The 19,993-nt window shown below is 39.7% G+C and overlaps 1 protein-coding gene across 4 annotated transcripts in view; it reads left to right on the plus strand.

The window, feature by feature from the left end:
* PCDH15 (protocadherin related 15) overlaps window positions 1-19,993 on the plus strand; it is an 811,839-nt gene that overhangs the window by 602,579 nt on the left and 189,267 nt on the right. For all 4 annotated transcript variants that reach the window (XM_043518631.1, XM_043518633.1, XM_038411063.2 and 1 more), the window contains one exon: window positions 5,822-5,938. In XM_043518631.1, the coding sequence (XP_043374566.1) occupies window positions 5,822-5,938 (117 nt within the window). The remainder of the gene's footprint in view (window positions 1-5,821; window positions 5,939-19,993) is intronic.

Below are 19,993 nucleotides of genomic sequence, written 5' to 3' on the forward strand. Positions count from 1 at the left end.
GATGGGTCATTACACAAAGTAAAACTATTTCCCCATGTTTATCCCCCCCCCCACTCCCCACTGTTCCTCAGATGTTCTTGTCAACTGCTGGAAATAGCCCACCTTGATTATCACTACAAAAGGTTCTCCCCCCCTCCCCCCCCCGCTCCCCTGCTGGTAATAGCTCACCTTAAGTGATCACTCTGGTTACAGTGTGTATGGTAACAATCATTGCTTCATGTTCTCTATGTATATAAATCTCCTCACTGTATTTTCCACTGAATGCATCCGATGAAGTGAGCTTTAGCTCACGAAAGCTTATGCTCAAATAAATTTGTTAGTCTCTAAGGTGCCACAAGTACTCCTTTTCTTTTTGTGAATACAGACTAACATGGCTGCTACTCTGAAACAGGTCAAATATAGTCTTTCGAATATACAGTGGATCCAGTTTTCTTCTGCTCTAGGGCCCCTTTGTTGCAATTCAGTGTAAAGGGGTCATTAAAGAAGTAGAAATGGCTTCTGGACAATATACCCACAGAGGTGCTGCCATGGAGTTACTCTAACTTACACGAAAGACCAGACCAGGAATAAGGGTATTGCAAAGGTGGTCTAAAGCTCCCTTCTAGAATTCGTACACGAAGCACAAGAATAGGGTAACAGAGGATAAGGTTTAATATATTAATCACAACAATTAAAGGAATATGGTCAGGAAATGGTTACTGTAATCCATAACCAGATCCATAAATAACATTGCTCAGACTTAAATAATTGTGACATGACTCCAAATAGCAGCAAAAGAACCTCAGTAGGTTCAGATAAGCACAAAAAAGCTTGGATGCTCACTGGAATAAAAACAACTTTTTCCTCAGATTTCCAGTACAGTGGTATTGTGAGATTCCTAGGGTTGCAGCTGAGACCACCATGTAGCAAATATAAGCAGATTTTGGAAGAATCACAAGATCTATTCAAGTAGCATCACTAGTAATGAAAATGCCATCAGATTGATCTGAGTTTTTTTTAAAAAATATTTAACCACTGATCTGTCTAATCAGATAGAGGGGGATTTGAATTGCAGTCCCAATATGAGAAAAAGTTATTTAACTATGTCTGAGAGGCCCATTTGGCCATCCTATACTTAAACCTTTATAAATGCAAGTATTAGATTCTAATTTCATTGGAGAGCTCATGATGAAGGTTCCTGTCAAAGTACTGAAAAAGTTGCACTTTTCTTTCTTTAAAGAGATACTTTACCTGTAGTTTAGACCTTCTCATCCCCACTGGCATGTGTAGTCTCATTCATATTCACTAATCAAGAGTCAAATACACAATGAATGCAGAAACCATCTTTGTTTGCATGCAGTGGATGACTGTCTTAATCTCTTTGTGAAGTAGGAGCTTACATTCACTTAATTCATGCTTCTTCGGTTTGCATTGTCCATGAATGTGATTGTTTGCCAGCAAACACTAAGAACATTAAGTAAACTGTGTAGGTTAAAGACAGTGAAAGAAAAAGAGTAACAAATAAGACCAGGAAAGGAAAAATTGCAAATGACTTTTTGCTGTATTGTATTATTTAATAATTATTGCAGTTAGAACCCTTCAGGAGATGATTTTTAAAAATCACCAAAGTGAAGTACAAGTCCAGAACTGTTTTGGCATGGAAAAATCTGTCCCTTCTGACATTTTTCCACTTAAAAGAAAATGTATTATTGGCATCAGAACTACCCTGTCAGCACAAAGGAAAATATGTGCAGTTTCAGATAAATCCTCCCCTTAGGGAGGTGATTTGCAGGTCTGTGTAAGTGTCCAAGAGCCTTGACTCCAAATCCCATAGAAAGTGTTTCCTCTTTGTTTTGCTTTCTGTGTGTGTATATGTCTCTCTCCCAAACATGGCATCATATCTCTCCCAAGCCATGACAGTACAGAAGCATTAACTTTTAAAACTACAGTTTGTCCTTGACTTAAATAATTTGAGGCAAAGTTAAAACCATATAATTATAAATAGATAATAATTATTATTAAGAAAAAACCCTACCCAAACCTACGTTACTATTATGTTAAGGTTACAAGTTTAAATCTAATGAATGTCAAATATGAAAATTTCCCTGGCCTATTATACCCACCCCGCATGCCCTTTTCCTAACATAGGAGGCAAAATTTAGATAAAATTAGAAGAGCTGTATTTAAGATTTGTTTAGCCATTATTTCCCTGGAATTTTGCAACAGGACATGCATATGACCTCCATTGTTACTTGGATTTTTTCCAGCATGATTGATACCAGGAGTCCTCATCTGGGGTGGGAGGCAGATGATCACAAGGTCATGACCTGCCCTTCCCTTATTGCTAAATAGGAGGGTTGTTCCAGCAGGAATCCTACTATGGAAGTTGAGCCCCACTGGTATAGACAGTCTTAAATCTGAACTATAAAATTTCTATGGATCACATAATAGCTGGTACCTAAATCTGTACTTGGGTTAGTTTTAATTTAGACTCTGACTGTTTTGGTGCCTCCACCTTATATGCGATCAGATCACTTCTCTAGCTGAATCCAGCATCTTTTCCCTGTGTTTGGGGCAGGAACCATCTTTTTATTCTGTTCTAGATCTTAACATTTTTTTTCATAGATATTAAGGTCAGAAGGGACCATTATGATCATCTAGTCTGACCTTCTGCACAACGCAAGCCACAGAATCTCACCCACTCACTTCTGTGAAAAACCTCTCACCTATGTCTGAGCTATTGAAGTCCTCATATCATGATTTAAAGACTTCAAGGAAGAGAAAGAAAAGGAGTACTTGTGGCACCTTAGAGACTAACAAATTTATTAGAGCATAAGCTTTCGTGAGCTACAGCTCACTTCATCGGATGCATTTGGTGGAAAAAACAGAGCCTCTGTTTTTTCCACCAAATGCATCCGATGAAGTGAGCTGTAGCTCACGAAAGCTTATGCTCTAATAAATTTGTTAGTCTCTAAGGTGCCACAAGTACTCCTTTTCTTTTTGCGAATACAGACTAACACGGCTGCTACTCTGAAACCTGTCATTATTCAAGGAGGAGAGAATCCTCCACCATGCCCCATGCTACAGAAGAAGGCCAAAAACCTCCAGGGCCTCTTCCAATCTGTCCTGGAGGAAAATTCCTTCCTGACCCCAAATATGGTGACCAGCCGAACCCTGAGCATATGGGCAAGATTCACCAGCGAGATACCCAGGAAGGAATTCTGTGTAATAACTCAGATCCCACCCCATCTAACATCCCATTCCGTTAGGGTTCTACAAGTAATAAATAGTAATAATTGAAAACAGAGTGTGGATGGACTCCTAGAATCTGAGTTTGCTGTGTGATACTTCAGAACTCTTTCTATAATACATACACATGTGTGCATGCACACACACAGCAATACAAAGATTCAACCATGAGTCTTTTGGGGCAAAGTAGAGCAGAGCCTTAATTTTTGGCAAACTTGACATCACTTTGAAGTATTTAGAAAAATGTGATTTGTTTGTGTAAATTAGTCCTCCATTTTACATTGTCAGATGAAGTAAAATGCCCAGCTGCAAAAGCTCAGCAAATTTGAAGGCACCCATTTCTGTTCCATAACCCAATGTAAGGAATTCTGATCTGTTTTAATTTGGAAAATTCAACCCCCACAGCCTCAAGGTGAGGAGGGGTTTGTCTGGTCAAGCAGCAAGAATGAAGGTGTGACTCTTTTAACGGTTTCCCCTCCTTTTGGTGGCAAGGGGGGAAAAAAGGGAGTTAGGCATCACCTGATCTGGGGACTGGCTAGGTGGGCTCTTGAAAGCCATTGCGCCCATGTGGACCAGCAGGGAGACTTTATATATCTGTTTTATGTCCTGACCTGCCAATAGAGATCTATCTCGCATTTGGCCCACAGGCAGGTGGCCAGTTCCCCCTGGAAGTTCACAGCTGGGCCTCATCATTGAGGCTACTCTGAGTTGATATTGATGATGGGGTGTTATATGAGGAGCAAGAGAAGAGTCAATGTTTGGAGCTATGGGCCCATAAGTGGGCAGCCAGTTCCCCTAGAGGTTTGCAGCTGGGTCTTTGATGTTGAGGCACACCTGAGTTGTCTTGATAAGAGGAGCATCCAAGAAATGGCCAGCTGAAATGATTACTGTACACCAGTGTGAAAATTATTTGGAATTTTGTAACGGGCAGGAGGACTTAATCATCAAGGCACAGAGAGATTTAGGGCAGATCCGGGACCTTTTCCTTGGGCAGACTGTAAACTGGTTTGAAATTCCATCCAGCCTCTGTAGGTTTACAAAGCTGAATGTATCATCAGGAGAGGGAAGTTGATAATTGCACACCAAAATTTTCATAAATTGGTGCCTAAGTTATTCAAGGATGATGGAGTACAGCTCCCCAGTCAAGGAGCAGATATATTTTTGGTTTGGGAGGGAATTATTAAGTATTTGGGAACCTGGTGGGCAGTGGGGAGTGGCAGCCAAACTCGTGACAGGTGTCCAGTGCAGGTATTTGTTCTATAGGGGTCTGGTTCCCTGAAAAACTGGAACTGGAAGTGCACTCTGGGGGAAGGCATCCCCTAAAGCAGCTGGAGAATAGGACCAAAGCTCCTAATCCCTTTTTTCAGCCCCTGAGCCTTTATGTGAGGGGAGGGTAGTGGATTTGTGGGGCGACTGATGGCCACCTTCCACAAGTAGTTGGACATGAGTGAGGAGGGAATGATGAACTGCACTGTACAAGTTATTGCCATTAATTCCAAAACAAGTTAATAAATTTGCAGACTAATTAAAACCATCTCCTTCACAAGTTGGCATTTTTCCTATGCATTTGGGACAATATGCTCATCTTCATGCACTCCCTCTTTGATTTTGGTCATTTAAAAAGTTGCACATGTATTTTTTAATGAGTTTAACGCATCTGTTTTCTCTGCAAGTGCAAAAATGTATAAAGCTGTTACTAATACATTCAAATTATGAAAATAGATTTAAAGCAGAAAATAGAAGTTAAATGAAAAATATAAACGGTGGTTTAAAGTTGCACTTGTTTAGCTTTATTTTTTTTATTTTATTTTTATTTTTTTTATTACATTTAGTGGGCCTTCATTCTGATTGTGTTGTTTATGTAGTACATATTTCAGGAATGATCACACAATCAAGGTAAATGATTGTTCCTATTAACAAATTACAGAATTGCTGGAGAGAAGCTTTGAAATGTATTTGGCTCCTGACATGGCAGTTATTAATGGTCCTTCAGCTGAGCGTGGTTGAACTTTGTTTTATATTTTTATTTTCTTTTTACTGCCTTCCTCAATATAATGTATCTTTGCTTCAAAAAAAAAACCCAAAGAGTCTAACATAATTTTTTCCTTCACAATACATAGGTCACTATAAAAATCATAATTTAGGCTCTCATAAAGTGTTTATAGTAAGCTGGTCCTGTATTTTCTTGTCATTCTGTCACATATAGTGTAAAAAGCACTTTCAGTAAGAGCAAGCTCATCCAGTTTAGAATATTAACAAAGCCATATTGTGGGACATTGCTTAAAAAACAACTGTCATAGAATCTTTGCAGTCCCTGGAAGCTTTATTTACTTGGGTAACAGACTGTTTTCTGAAGTAGAATTACTTTACGTTGATCCCTCACACAATGACATTGTATTGAAAATGTAGCATCTTCCTCTTGGTTGCCAGGCTTGTGTGATAATAATAGAATTGAGAATATGGAAAGGCTGACAGTGGTAAATGGGTTCTCTAATGGGAAGGGAGTGAATGGGTATAGTTTGAAAGAACAATTGTGGATAGGTCCATAATCTAGTTTCAACTTGAGAACTAAACTCTTAATTATATTTTGCAGGATATGAATGATTACTCCCCAGTATTTAGCAAAGTTCTCTACAGGGGACTGGTTGCTCCTGATGCAATCAAGGGCACTGTTATCGCTACAGTTTCAGCTGAAGATCAGGATCCTCCGGTAAGCAAATGATTTTGTTAATACACTTCACCCAAGAGGGAAAAATCTTTAACCCTCATATGTGACCTAAACCTCTGAGCAACAAAGGAGATTATTATAAGTCTCGCACAGCAGTAGCTTGCATACATTTTTTATCCCAGCCTGTCCTTTGTCATCATGGACATAGGCTTCATTTCAAATGATTTTTCCCAAGGCTGACAAATCAACGATACAGCTTCTTTTTGATGGGAAGTTATCTAGCTTCATGGCACAGACGATAAAAAGAATAGGCAGGAAGCAAACCCATGACTGCCTGCAGTTGAAACAGCTCTGTGGCTTAAAAAGAAAACAAAACACAACTTTGCAAGCTTGTCATTTCCTTGATTTGCAGTCATTGTGAGTTTCCAATCTATGTGACATACTAGTGTTCAACAAAACAGCACAGTTCATCAATAGCCCTTTTTGGAAATGCAGTATTTGAACTGAGTTTGGTTGATCTGGGGATAAAGTTTATTTCTGCCACTGGTTTCTTATCACTGTTCCCTGGTGAAGCTCTTGATTGACAGAACTGTGCACATTTTTGACTTGTTATCTTTTCTGATGGGTAATATCTATTTGTGTAATCAAGGAGGTTCATGAACACTGGTGGCCAAATGATACACTGAGGACAACAAAAACCAAAGATATTCTGTCAGAAGGGTTTAATTTTGATTGTTAATGTTTAGAATATTAAGGAGAAGAAGAAACATTCCAAATGCTCAAGGATTGGTGTTCTGAGAGAGTGTTTGCAATGCACATTAAAAGCTAATGATAATATTTTGACAGAGTTCCACATAAATCAGTTATCGTTAAATACAGTACATAGTTTTTTTTAACACTGAGAAGCACTGAAATACTAAGGCTATATTTATATTAGTCATATTTAATATTTACCCTGACTATGTTATCCCTTTGCAAAAAATCCAGACACAAAATGGAAAATTGATGTTAATCAGTCTAGCTCCTTTGAAGTTAATTGAATTGGGATAATTTATACCAGCTGAGGATCTGGCCCATTGTATATTTAAGATCTGTAAAAAGAGTACTATTAAAATTCATGTTAATAGTATCAATATTTATTTATTATTACTATGTATTATTTCATTAATGTCATTTCTGTGTTGAACTCTATACAGAACACAGAGAAAGACACAGTCTGTCTCCTAAGGATCTTACAACATCAGGCCAAGATTTGGGGTTGCATGGAAGGGCTGAAGAGATGCTAAATACTAGCAACCGTTCTCAGACCCATTGTGCCTTAGCCAGGTGCAATACGTCCACTAACATAGGGGAGCATAGATCTTAGCAGTTTTTGCTATGCCCTTTCACAGAGGTCAGTGTGTATTTCCCTTTGCCGGCCTAACTCTGGTAGCCATTGTGGATGGGGATTAAGGCAATAGCCCCACACTCTTATTTCCCCTATAGCTTTCTTTGGTGGTGTCCCAAATGGGACTAGTGGTTGGAGCAGGGGTCGGGAGCCAGGGACTGGAGTCAAGGATCAGAGTTGGAGTCAGGACCCAGGTGTTGAGCCCAGGGTTGGAGCCAGAGGCAGGAGGAAGCAAGGCTGGAGTGGACTGGAACAGGACAAGAATAAAGCTGGATGGCAAGGCTGGAAACAAAGCAGGGGTATAAGTAATTGTAGCTGCTGCTGATCTTAAAAACATTCCTGCTGGCTTCCTTCAGACAATCAGGCGGGCCAGCCAATTGCGTGGTCCTAACGTAATGCAGTTTAGCTCATTAATCTGTCTGGAGGACGGGCTGGCTAGTCCTCATGCTCAACTGAAGGAGCACACTCAAGACAGGTGGAGACTAATACTGCTGTCCATGATGGATTTCTCCAATTTGTGTGCCTGGGAACACAATGGCTGGTCAGTGTCTGTTCTTTGCCCTGGGGGAATAAGACTATGCACATTCTAGCCCTAATCAGACATCCAGTGATTTGAGGAGGAATTAATCCTGATTGCTCACACCTCCCATGATTTGTTGTCAAGTCATTTTGAAAATTCTTCTAAGATGGTATTCTGAAACTTTAATTACTTTAGTGTTCTAAGATTTCCAGCTGAGGTCGATATTGCTTGAAGCTTTGTTGTCATCAGGTATCTCTTTGGTATTCTGTATATTTGGTATTAAGGACATTAGTGAGGTGTGTGGTTCAGGTGTTCACATTACAAAGGATGTTATTGTAACTTGCAAAGTTTGGCAGTTTCATTAAAAGGTTAGGAGGAATATGGATACAATGAAGCATACACACTATTTCAAGGAGTTCAGTGAGAAATGCTGGGTGAAACTTGAACAGCGATGGCTCCATTTTGTCCCCTCAGGAATTCCCTGTCACTTAGGGACTCAGCAAATTGTCTCAATTCAACAGATGGTATCCTCAATGTAACCTGAAAATTCCTCTCATGTAAAATCTCTACTCAATTTACAGTTAGTCATCTCACATTAACCAAATTATCCACTACTGGAGCAGTTCCACTGTGTATGACTTGTATATGTTATGAGTAAGGCTAAGATTATGTCATGAAGGTGTAACAATGCTGGTTCTGGTGGGACCCAACTGTGAGCGCCAATTCAGGACAAATTGCTTAAAGCAGGGTAGTTACAGCCCAAGGCTGGGGTTTCTATGCACACCAAGGAAAACCAAACCAGACAGACAGAGGACTTTGGTTTTACCCCATTGGCTAACCACAAGCAATTCCCTTAGACACTCCAGTTTCCCAGTATCACCAACAGTGCAACTTGTTATGGGGATGAAAGGTTATGAAAACCAATACCCCAATAAAAGAAAAAAGGTTCTCCTGATCCCAAAGGATCAAGCCCCAGACCCAAGTCAATATACAAATCAGGTTTTACCTACAAATCACGCTGTTGCCAATCCTTTAGAAGCTAAAATCTAAAGGTTTATTCATAAAAGGAAAAAGATATAGATGAGAGTTAGAATTGGTTAAATGGAATCAGTTACATACAGTAATGGCAAAGTTCTTGGTTCAGGCTTGTAGCAGTGATAGAATAAATTGCAGGTTCAAATCAAGTCTCTGGAGAACATCCACAGCTGGGATGGGTCTTTCAGTCTTTGGTTCAAAGCCTCAGTTTAGCAAAGTTCCTCCACAGGTATGAAGCAAGATTGAAGACAAGATGGAGTGGCTGCAGCAGCTTTTTATATTCTCTTGCCATGTGGTCTTTCTTTCTTTGTCCCAAAGAGAAGCTGTCCATCACATGGCCTGGAAAACCTCAGAGTTCTGTCCATAGGCATGTCCTTGCATACCTGGCTGAGTCACAAGGCATGTCTGCTTTCTCTCAATGGGTCAATTGTATAGCTGATGGTCCTTAATGGGCCATCAAGCAGGCTAGGCAGAGCTGACACCAGCTGGTCTGGGGTGTTACCCAGTAGCATAGCATAAATTTGAAATACAGACGGTATAGAGCCAATATTCATAACTTTAACTACAAAAATGATAGCACACATAATCATAACTAGCAAACCATAACCTTGTCTTATTTGATCCCCTTTATAGAAGATTTGGTGCCACTACAGGACCTTGGTTGCAACCATGTTCTATATGGTCCCAGTTCAAGTCAATAACATGACAGTAAGGCTAAGATTATGTCATGAAGGTCATGAATATCACAGAATCAATGATTTCCAGAGACCTCTACGACATTTCTGCTTCATCCCTGGGGTGGCAGGGCTGGAGCTGTCAGCCGGCAGGACCCCGGCAACTCCCAGTTACTGCAGGGGGCTCCTGCAGCTCCCAGCTGCCGCCAGGGTACCTGAAGCTCCCAGCCAATAGGGGCATCAGGGTGGACCCTGCAGCTCCCAGCCACAATCCCTTTGAGCCGCCGTGCACAGTGGGGGAGAGGCACTCTCAGCCACTGTGTATGGTGAGTTCGATGCCGGAGTCTCAGCAGGAGTGGGTGCTGGACCCAGGGAGGAGTCATGGGCTTCCATGATTTTTTTATTCATTCCCTGTGATCTGTCTGTGACTTTTACGAAAGACAACCATGACAAAATCTTAGCTTTATCTATGAGGGATGTTACAATTATTTTCTTTGCCTCCTACACAGCTATAGCTCAAAACTTGATCAATTCCTTAGGTCACAGTCCATGGGCCCTGGATCAGGACTCCTCCACCAGTATGTTAGCCATATTCCCTTCTTGTTTTATTCATTTCAAGTTATCTGTAAATCCAGTGAACTATGTGGGCAAGGCCAGGAGAGAGGCTATTTAGGAGCCACTGTATCAGTAGTAGACTTGGATGAAAAATGGATATTCTGTCCTATGGTAAATTCTGATACTTCAAAATTTGACTTTGTCCCAAATTTTGATGAAAAGTCAATATATCTCTGAGTTTTTTCACAAAAAGGAATATTCCAAAATATTTCATTTTGATCTTATTGAACCATTTTGTTTCAACTTTATCATTTTGACTGTTATAATAGCATAGAATAGAATAATCTAAATATTTTAACTGTCATTATCATAATGAGACATTTTGATAATTTCCCATGAAAATTTAGATGAAATTGGTACATTCCAGAAAAAGGTTTTGATTTTTGCAAATCTGCTTTTCCTATGAAAACCTAGTCTGTCCATAGAAAATTTTTGAACAGCTCTAATGAATAGACATGTACAAAGGAATTCTGTAATATATCACCAGACCGTAGATAAAGTGGTGATTTGGCACGATAGTTCACTCCCTCAGAAGGTCCTGAAACCAATTCCAACAGCTACTGTTGTCAATGTATTGAGAATTGAAAATGTCATTGTATGAGTTTTAGAAAGACAAGATGGGTGAGGTAATAATCTTTCATTGGACCAACTTCTGTTGGCAAGAGACAGAGCTGTTCAGCATAGTTAGAATTGTATGTAGTGGTCAGAAGGTAATAGATGGTGAGACCTTTGGGGATAATGTTTTGTTTCTTGCATTTGCTCAGGAATTAGAAAAGAAATGAAATATTATCCTCACTGGTTTCACCATCTATAACCCTCTGACCACTACATACAACTCCAAATATGCTGAATAGCTCTGTTTCTTTCACAGAAGTTGGTCTGTGATGAGGTGGTCAGGAAATCCCTTGCTGGAAGCCTCAGGGTCCTGCCAAATTCATCCAAGGAAAGGAGCAGTGGAGCTAAGTCCTCTGAGCAGCCAAGAGAGGCTACAAAGGGCTAGCTAATCAGAGAGGCTGCAAGGAGCAGCCAATCAATGCCCAAGAGGGCCACATAAAAAGGAGATGCAGAACCAGAGATAGTTCCTTGCTCGCACCAGAGGAGTGCAGATGGTGTTCCTGGCTTGCCAAAGGGAACTGCAGTACCATGGACAGCTCAGTACTGGCAGGGACCAGAGAAGTGAGAAAGAGCTCCTTGCTGGCTGCTGGGCCTTAAATTTAGGAGAGCCCTGACGTAAGGGTGAAGCATCAGTGAAGGCTGGGGCCTCAGAGAAGTGACCCAGGGAACTGAAAGCAGTTTCATTAAAGGAACACGGTGGCACATGGCTGCTATTCTTAGGGTCCTTTGGCTGGGACCTAGAGTAGTGGCCAGGATTGGTCCCCCCTATATGCCAGTAGGGAAATGTCCTACAACCGGACAGCGATAACCCTGAGAAAGGGATCTGGGCTGTTCAGAGGCCCAGCGAGAGATCTGGGGACAGAACAGACCAAGAGGGCACTGCCAACTGGAAAGAATACCTGGGGTACTGCCCAATACCAGGGTCAGAACTGTTTAAAGAGTAGATGGCAGACACACCCAACCACCATTACATGGTCCAATAAAAGATATTACCTCACCCACCTCATCTCTCTAATATCCTGGGGCCAACACAGCTACAACTACACTTCATACATCATGTGAGTTTATATGACATTTAGCACAATGGAGTCCAGATCTTGACTGTGACCTCTAAAAAGGTGTGTGATAACATAATATAAAATTTTCCCCAGTACGCCTTCCTTACAATGCTTTCTCTAATATTTATTTAAATGTCCTCTCTGCTCTGGGGGTGGGGAGTTGCCCACTAAATTCCAAAGTGTGTGTGTGTGTGTGTGTGTGTGTGTGTGAGAGAGAGAGAGAGAGAGAGAGAGAGAGAGCAAAATCACTGGATAGAATTACATAGGATTCAACTTAAATCCATATATATGGATTCCATTCCATATATAGCTGGACCCTGTACGTATGCATATATATAAAAATGTGGAAATTTAAACTAAGCTTTGAAAGGGGGAAAATGAATCAATAAAATTTAGCCAAAATCTGAAGACCAATTTTTTTCTCTTTACTTATTAAGGAAAAGTAATTTAATAGCATTTTTAAAAGTTAATGTGTTTATCAATATATATATACAGTAATACATACACATTATTTAGATGTGTGTGTATATGATGGGTATACATATATGTATATTTCCATTACAACCTCTCTCTCTCTCTGAGTGCATGCATATAGGTTGTTATGGAAATAAATAGAATTTTATGCACAATTATTGTAATTAATCTAGAACAGAAAAAAGAGACTAGACCAGAAAATAAAGTTACCATTAATGGATTTTGCAATATACTGTTTATTTTATAAAAAAGTTGAAAATTAAACTTAATGCTCAGAAAAAAAGAAAAGAAAAAGTCCATAAAGGTTTGCTAAAGTCTAAAGAGGAATTATTTCTCCTTGCTTATTAAAAATAAAACAATTTAATACATTTTTGAATAGTTGATATTTTACTTTCAACTAATGACTAACAATACTAAGCCACTTCCTGACTTAGAAAATCAGAGAAAATTGACAAAGAACAAATTGGCTTTTATTTTTTCTATTGAATAGATTCATAGATACTAAGGTCAGAAGGGACCATTCTGATCATCTAGTCCGACCTCCTGCACAGCGCAGGCCACAGAATCTCACCCACCCACTCCTATGAAAAACCTCACCTATGTCTGAGCTATTGAAGTCCTTAAATCATGGTTTAAAGACTTCAAGGAGCAGAGAAGCCTCCCTCAAATCAACCATGCCCTATGCTACAGAGGAAGGCGAAAAACCTCCAGGGCCTCTCCAATCTGCTCTGGAGGAAAATTCCTTCCCAACCCCAAATATGGCAATCAGCTAAACCCTGAGCATATGGGCAAGATTCATCAGCCAGATACTACAGAAAATTCTTTCCTGGGTAACTCAGATCCCATTCATCTAATATCCCATCTCAGGGGACTTGGCCTATTTACCCTGAATATTTAAAGATCAATTACTTACCAAAATCCCATTAAATGGAATTAAAGTTGCTTAGCTGTTTTATCCTCCACATTAGTATTTTGGGGCCTGCTTTGACATTAAGAGGTGTCACAAGACAGATGGGTAATGAATGAACGACTATCATAGAAAAAATAAAACAAATAACCTTTTCTCTGCTATTACAAAGAATCTTTCTTTAAACTTGTCTTAGGGGGATAAAGATTTCACTGTGACCTTCATCAATTTTTTGGTACTTTTTTCATCTAATTGGATCTTAATTGTGCAATACAAATCAGTCTGTTTTATCACTTCAGGAAAAAACACTTAAGCTGCACTTTTACTGTGAAAAGTGACTCTAAACTGCCAGGATGGGATTCCATGTTTGTATTGTAACCAATTCCATATTAAATGTGATTCTGTGTGAATTGCAGATTAATATATTTGAATAGCAGGAAAAGAATTTGGATATAGGACATATCTAATTTAAGGTATCCAAGCTTTAAAATTTTGCTATTTTACAAGTTAAGAAAGAAAGAAAGAAAGAAAGAAAGAAAGAAAGAAAGAAAGAAAGAAGTATTTCGTAACTGTTAGCCTGGGGTGAAAATCAAGCTGGATTTTTTCCTCCTTACATATCACTCATAATAAAAGTTTTGCAGATCAAATCAGGTCCTTAGTTACTCCCCATTATCTTCATGAGATCTCCTCATTGCATTCAGGTAATATAGTGATGAGGGTGATATAATAAAGTTATTCACAGGGTTGCTGGCCCCTTTAAGGGGAATCCAAGCTCAAGGTTACATGTGATAAGCTAATTAAAGGGGAACTAGACAGTTAATTAAATAATGAGCACCTGAGCTAGCTGATAAAAGGCCATCTCTGCTCAATTGCCAGGAGGTGCTCAGAAAGAGAGAAGCTCCTCTGTGGGAGGGGAGCTCCACACTACTATCTCCAAGAAGGAGGGCTGTGCAAGAGCCAATGAGAGATATTACATGCTAGAGAGATTAGGAATCAGAATCACTGGCCACAGGGAGAAGGGTTGTGCAACCTTCTGAGCCCAAGGAAAGAGACTTTATTTCAAGTGTGGTTTGGAAAATAACTGGCACATCTAACCTTTGAACTATTACAGTACCTGGTTTTGGAATTATTACTTATTATTTTATAATGCCAAAAGTATGCTTGGCATCTCACTGTACTAATAAAACTTGGCCTGTGCCTGAAAAGCTACAATCTAATTTCATAAATAATGCAACAAAAGGGATATCAGAAGAGTAGGAAGAGCTAAATAGGTGAGGGACATCTCAAGAATGATGGCAATAAGATTTTGTGGTTACTCAGAAAAAGACTTATGTGCAGCATCCATTATTTCTAATTTTTAATATAAGTAAATAAATTTAACTAAATAAAAAAGTCTTTAATTCTTTTTTTGAAGGAATTGCAATAGACCTGAGTCTTAGGTAGGTATTTGAGACTCCAATCCAGGAAAGCAGTTATGCCCATGCTTAAATTTAAGCAGATGTATAGTTACATTGAAGGACGAAGTTCATATATTTTTTGTTGGATCAGGCCCTGAATGAGGAGAGGACAATGACCTGGTAGACCAATTCAGGAATGGTATTCCATGTGCTGGAAAAGCAGTCAAATGTGAGGCATCAAGGCTGGCATCATAGGTTGAGCAAAACAGGCAGAAGGCAATGCAGTAAGAGACAAGGGTGGTTAAGTAGGAAGGAGTGTTTGCTAGGGTCTGGAAAGTGAAGACGAGGAACCTGATTTTCCACTATGTTTGTCAAGGTTCCTTCCCCATTCTGAACTCTAGGGTACAGATGTGGGGACCTGCATGAAAACCTCCTAAGCTTACTTTTACCAGTTTAGGCTAAAACTTCCCCAAGGTATAAACTATTTTACCTTTTGCCCTTGGACTTTTGCTGCCACCATCAAACGTCTAACTGGGGTTTTTATTAGGAAAGAACCGTTTGGAAACGTCTTTACCCCCAAAATCCTCACCAAAACCTTGCACCCCCCCTTTCTGGGGAAGGTTTGAAAAAAAAACCTCACCAATTTGCATAGGTGACCACAGATCCAAACCCTTGGATCTTAAGAACAATGAAAAAGCATTCCGTTTCTTACAAGAAGAATTTTAATGGAAGAAAAGGTAAAAAGAATTTCTTCTGTAAAATCAGGATGGTAAATACCTTACAGAGTAATTAGATTCAAAACATAGAGAATCCCTCTAGGCAAAACCTTAAGTTACAAAAAGACACAAAAACAGGAATATCCATTCCATTCAGCACAGCTTATTTTCTCAGCCATTTAAAGAAATCATAATCTAACGCATATCTAGCTAGATTACTCACTAAGTTCTAAAACTCCATTCCTGTTCTGTCCCCGGCAAAAGCATCACCCAGACCCTTTGTTTCTCCCCCCCAGCTTTGAAAGTATCTTGTCTCCTTATTGGTCATTGTGGTTAGGTGCCAACGAGGTTATCCTAGCTTCTTAACCCTTTACAGGTGAAAGAGTTTTTCCTCTGGCCAGGAGGGATTTTAAATGTGTTTACCCTTCCCTTTATATTTATGACAATGTTACACCAGTTTTTATCAGCAGAGCTCCGTTGGGGGTATAATGGTGTAAAACTGGAGTAATACAGTGGAGAATCAGGGCCCAGTTGAGAAATGGAAAGGAATACTGTCAGATTGGCATGCTTGGTAAATAATTTTAGTAGTTGTCTTTTGAGTGGATTGGTGTGGGAGCAATGTGGACATCCAGGAGGCTGGAAAGGCAGTAGTTGCAGTAGTTAAGGTGGAATGAGATAATACCCTGCATGAAAGTGTTTACTGTTTGGACAGAAAGAAAAGGTCAGATCTCATAAATGTCAAGCAAGAAAAGCCACATATTTTGCTCACACTCTGGATGAAGGACATGGAAGTGTCAAAAATGATCCCTCAGGGTATAGGCCAAAGTGACAAAGCATTGTAGCATTGTCAACAGAGACAGATAAAGGGAAAGGGAAGAAATTTTCAGAGGAAAAATAAGGAGTTCAGTGTAAGCCATGTTAAGTTTAAGCTATTGGCAACCCATCCAGGTGGAAATTTCAGAAACATGCTGAAATGTGGAATTGGTTATGGGGAAACAGAGCAGGAGATTTGTGACTCAGTGTAAGATGATAGTTGAAGCCATGTGAGTGGATGATATATGATGTAAAAGGAAAAGAGGAGGAGGGCAAGGAAAAAGGCCTCTGGGAGCCTTACCAAAAGAGGGAGAGGGACAATGAAAAAAAATGACTTCAGAGGCAAGATTGGGACCAGAAGCATCCAACACTGCAAGAGTCAAACAATATTAGAATGGAGTATTGATCCTGGCCAGGAAGTGTGAAAGAGAGAAAAATGTTTTGCAAGCAATCCCCATGAGCAGATGCATAAAGTACAGTGTGCATGTATTGCAGAAGTAAGAGACTACATAATGTCATCCACAGTCATGATTTAAAAATCATATTAGACCCAATCCTGATGTTTTTGTTTATTCTTTACTACAGCCTCCTTAGGGGAGGATTTATTAATGGAGATTCTCTGTCCTACTAAGAAGGAAAGGATGGAAAATGATAAAATACAGGTAGGATCTGATGAGAAACAATCAAATGAAAAAAGAGTCCCATTCAATTACATCATGTAATGGTAGACAACTGAAAAAGTAACAAGTTTTTAAAGTGCTTATATACAAATGCAAGAAGTCTCAATAATAAAATGGGTGAACTAGTATTAAATGAGGATATTGTGTTGTATTAAATGAGGATATTGTATTGTATTGCCTTGTATTAAATAAGGATATTGATATAATGTGAATCATAGGTGGAATGAGGATAATCAATGAGACAAAGTAATACCAGGATACAATATATATCAGAAGGACAAAACAGGTGGTGCTGGTGGGTGCACTCTATGTGAAAGAAAGCATAGAATCAAATGAAGTAAAAATCTTAAATGAACTATACCATAGAATCTCTAAGGATAGTAATCCCATGCGCTCATAAAAAGAATATAGCAGTAGGGATATATTACTGACCACCTGACCAGGATGGTGATAGTGATTGTGAAATGCTCAGGGAGATTAGAAAGGCTATAAAAATAAAAAAACTCAGTAATAAAGGGGGATTTCATTTATCCCCAAATTGAATGAGTACATGTCACCTCAGGATGGGATGCAGAGATAAAGTTTCTTGACACCTTAAATGACTGCTTCTTGGAGTAAATAGTCCTGGAACCCACAAGAGGAGAGGCAACTCTCGATTAGTCCTAAGTGTAGCACAAGAACTGATCCAAGAGGTGAATATCGCTGGACCGCTTAGTAATAGTGACCATAATATAATTAAATTTAACATCCTTGTGGTGGGAAAAACACCACAGCAGCCCAACACTGTAGCATATAATTTCAGAAATGGGACTACACAAAAATGAGGAGGTTAGTTAACCAGAAATTAAAAGGTACAGCGCCAAAAGTGAAATCCCTGCAAGCTGTATGGAAACTTTTTAAAGACACCATAATAGAGGCTCAACCTAAATGTGTACCCCAAATTAAAAAACATAGTAAGAGAACCAAAAAACTGCCACCATGGCTAAACAACAAAGTAAAAGAAGTAGTGAGATACAAAAAGTCATCCTTTAAAAAGTGGATGTTAAATCCTAATGAGGAAAATAGAAAGGAGCTCTGGCAACTCTGGAAAACAAAGTGTAAAAATGTAACTAGGAAGGCCAAAAAATTAGCTGTTACAACTCAAGAAAGAGATCTTGGTGTTATTGTGGATAGTTCTCTGAAAACATCTACTCAATGTGCAGTGCAGCAGCAGCAGTCAAAAAAGCAAACAGAATGTTGGGAATCATTAAGAAAGGGATAGATAATAAGACAGAAAATTTCTTATTGCCTCTATATAAATCCATGGTATACCCACATCTTGAATACAGCATACAGGCTGTGTGAATATACCCACATCTTGAATACAGCATACAGATATGGCCTCCCCATCTCAAGAAAGATATTTTGGACTTGAAAAGGTTCATAAAAGGGCAACAAAAATGATTAGGGGTATGGAATGGCTTCTGTATGAGGAGGATAAAAGTGACTGGGACATTTAAGCTTGGAAAAGAGATGACTAAGGGGGACTATCATAGAGGTCTATAAAATCATGACTGGTGTGGAGAAAGTAAATAAGGAAGTGTTACTTACTCCTCTTATAACACAAGAACTAGGGGTCACCAAATGAAATTAATAGGCAGCAGGCTTAAAACAAACAAAAGAAGTATTTTTTCATACAATGCATAGTTAATCTGTGGAACTCATGTAAGATCAGTCCATCAATGGCTATTAGCCAGGATGAGAAGGGATGGTGTCCGTAGCCTCTGTTTGCCAGAAGCTGGGAATGGGCGACAGGAGATGGATCACTGGATGATTATCTGTTCTGTTCATTCCCTCTGGGGCACCTGGCATTGTCGGAAGACCCAGTATGGCCATTCTTATGGCCAAACCATATACTAAATGAGAAAAACCCACTGCATGGCCAGGAAAGTAGGAATAACACCCCCTTCTTTCCTATCCCCACTAGTAAGATAAAGGGATCTGTACTCAAAAGATATTGGGGGAGTAGAGTAGCAGCCGTGTTAGTCTGTATTCGCAAAAAGAAAAGGAGTGCTTGTGGCACCTTAGAGACTAACAAATTTATTTGAGCATAAGCTTTCATGAGCTACAGCTCACTTCATCGGATGCATTTGGTGGAAAAAACAGAGGGGAGGCTGATATACACACACAGAGAACATGAAACAATAGGTTTATCATACACACTGTAAGGAGAGTGATCATTTAAGATAAGCCATCACCAGCAGCGGGGGGGGGAGGAGGAAAACCTTTCATGGTGACAAGCAAGGTAGGCTATTTCCAGCAGTTAACAAGAATATCTGAGGAACAGTGGGGGGTGGGGTGGGGTGGGGAGGAGAAATAACATGGGGAAATAGTTTTACTTTGTATAATGACTCATCCATTCCCAGTCTCTATTCAAGCCTAAGTTAATTGTATCCAGTTTGCAAATTAATTCCAATTCAGCAGTCACTCATTGGAGTCTGTTTTTGAAGCTTTTTTGTTGAAGGATAGCCACTCTTAGGTCTGTAATCGAGTGACCAGAGAGATTGAAGTGTTCTCCAACTGGTTTTTGAAAGTTATAATTCTTGATGTCTGATTTGTGTCCATTCATTCTTTTACGTAGAGACTGTCCAGTTTGACCAATGTACATGGTAGAGGGGCATTGCTGGCACATGATGGCATATATCACATTGGTAGATGTGCAGGTGAACGAGCCTCTGATAGTGTGGCTGATGTGATGAGGCCCTATGATGGTATCCCCTGAATAGATATGTGGACAGAGTTGACAACGGGCTTTGTTGCAAGAATAGGTTCCTGGGTTGGTGGTTCTGTTGTGTGGTATGTGGTTGCTGGTGAGTATTTGCTTCAGACTGGGGGGACTGTCTGTAAGCAGGGACTGGTCTGTCTCCCAAGATCTGTGAGAGTGATGGGTCATCCTTCAGGATAGGTTGTAGATCCTTGATGATGCACTGGAGAGGTTTTAGTTGGGGGCTGAAGGTGATGGCTAGTGGCGTTCTGTTTTTTTCTGTGTTGGGCCTGTCCTGTAGTAGATGACTTCTGGGTACTCTTCTGGCTCTGTCAATCTGTTTCTTCACTTCAGCAGGTGGGTATTGTAGTTGTAGGAATGCATGATAGAGATCTTGTAGGTGTTTGTCTCTGTCTGAGGGGTTGGGGCAAATGCGGTTATATCGTAGAGCTTGGCTGTAGTA

The sequence above is a fragment of the Dermochelys coriacea genome, chromosome 7, assembly GCF_009764565.3.
Source record: "Dermochelys coriacea isolate rDerCor1 chromosome 7, rDerCor1.pri.v4, whole genome shotgun sequence".
In the NCBI taxonomy this organism is placed as follows: Eukaryota; Metazoa; Chordata; order Testudines; family Dermochelyidae; genus Dermochelys; species Dermochelys coriacea.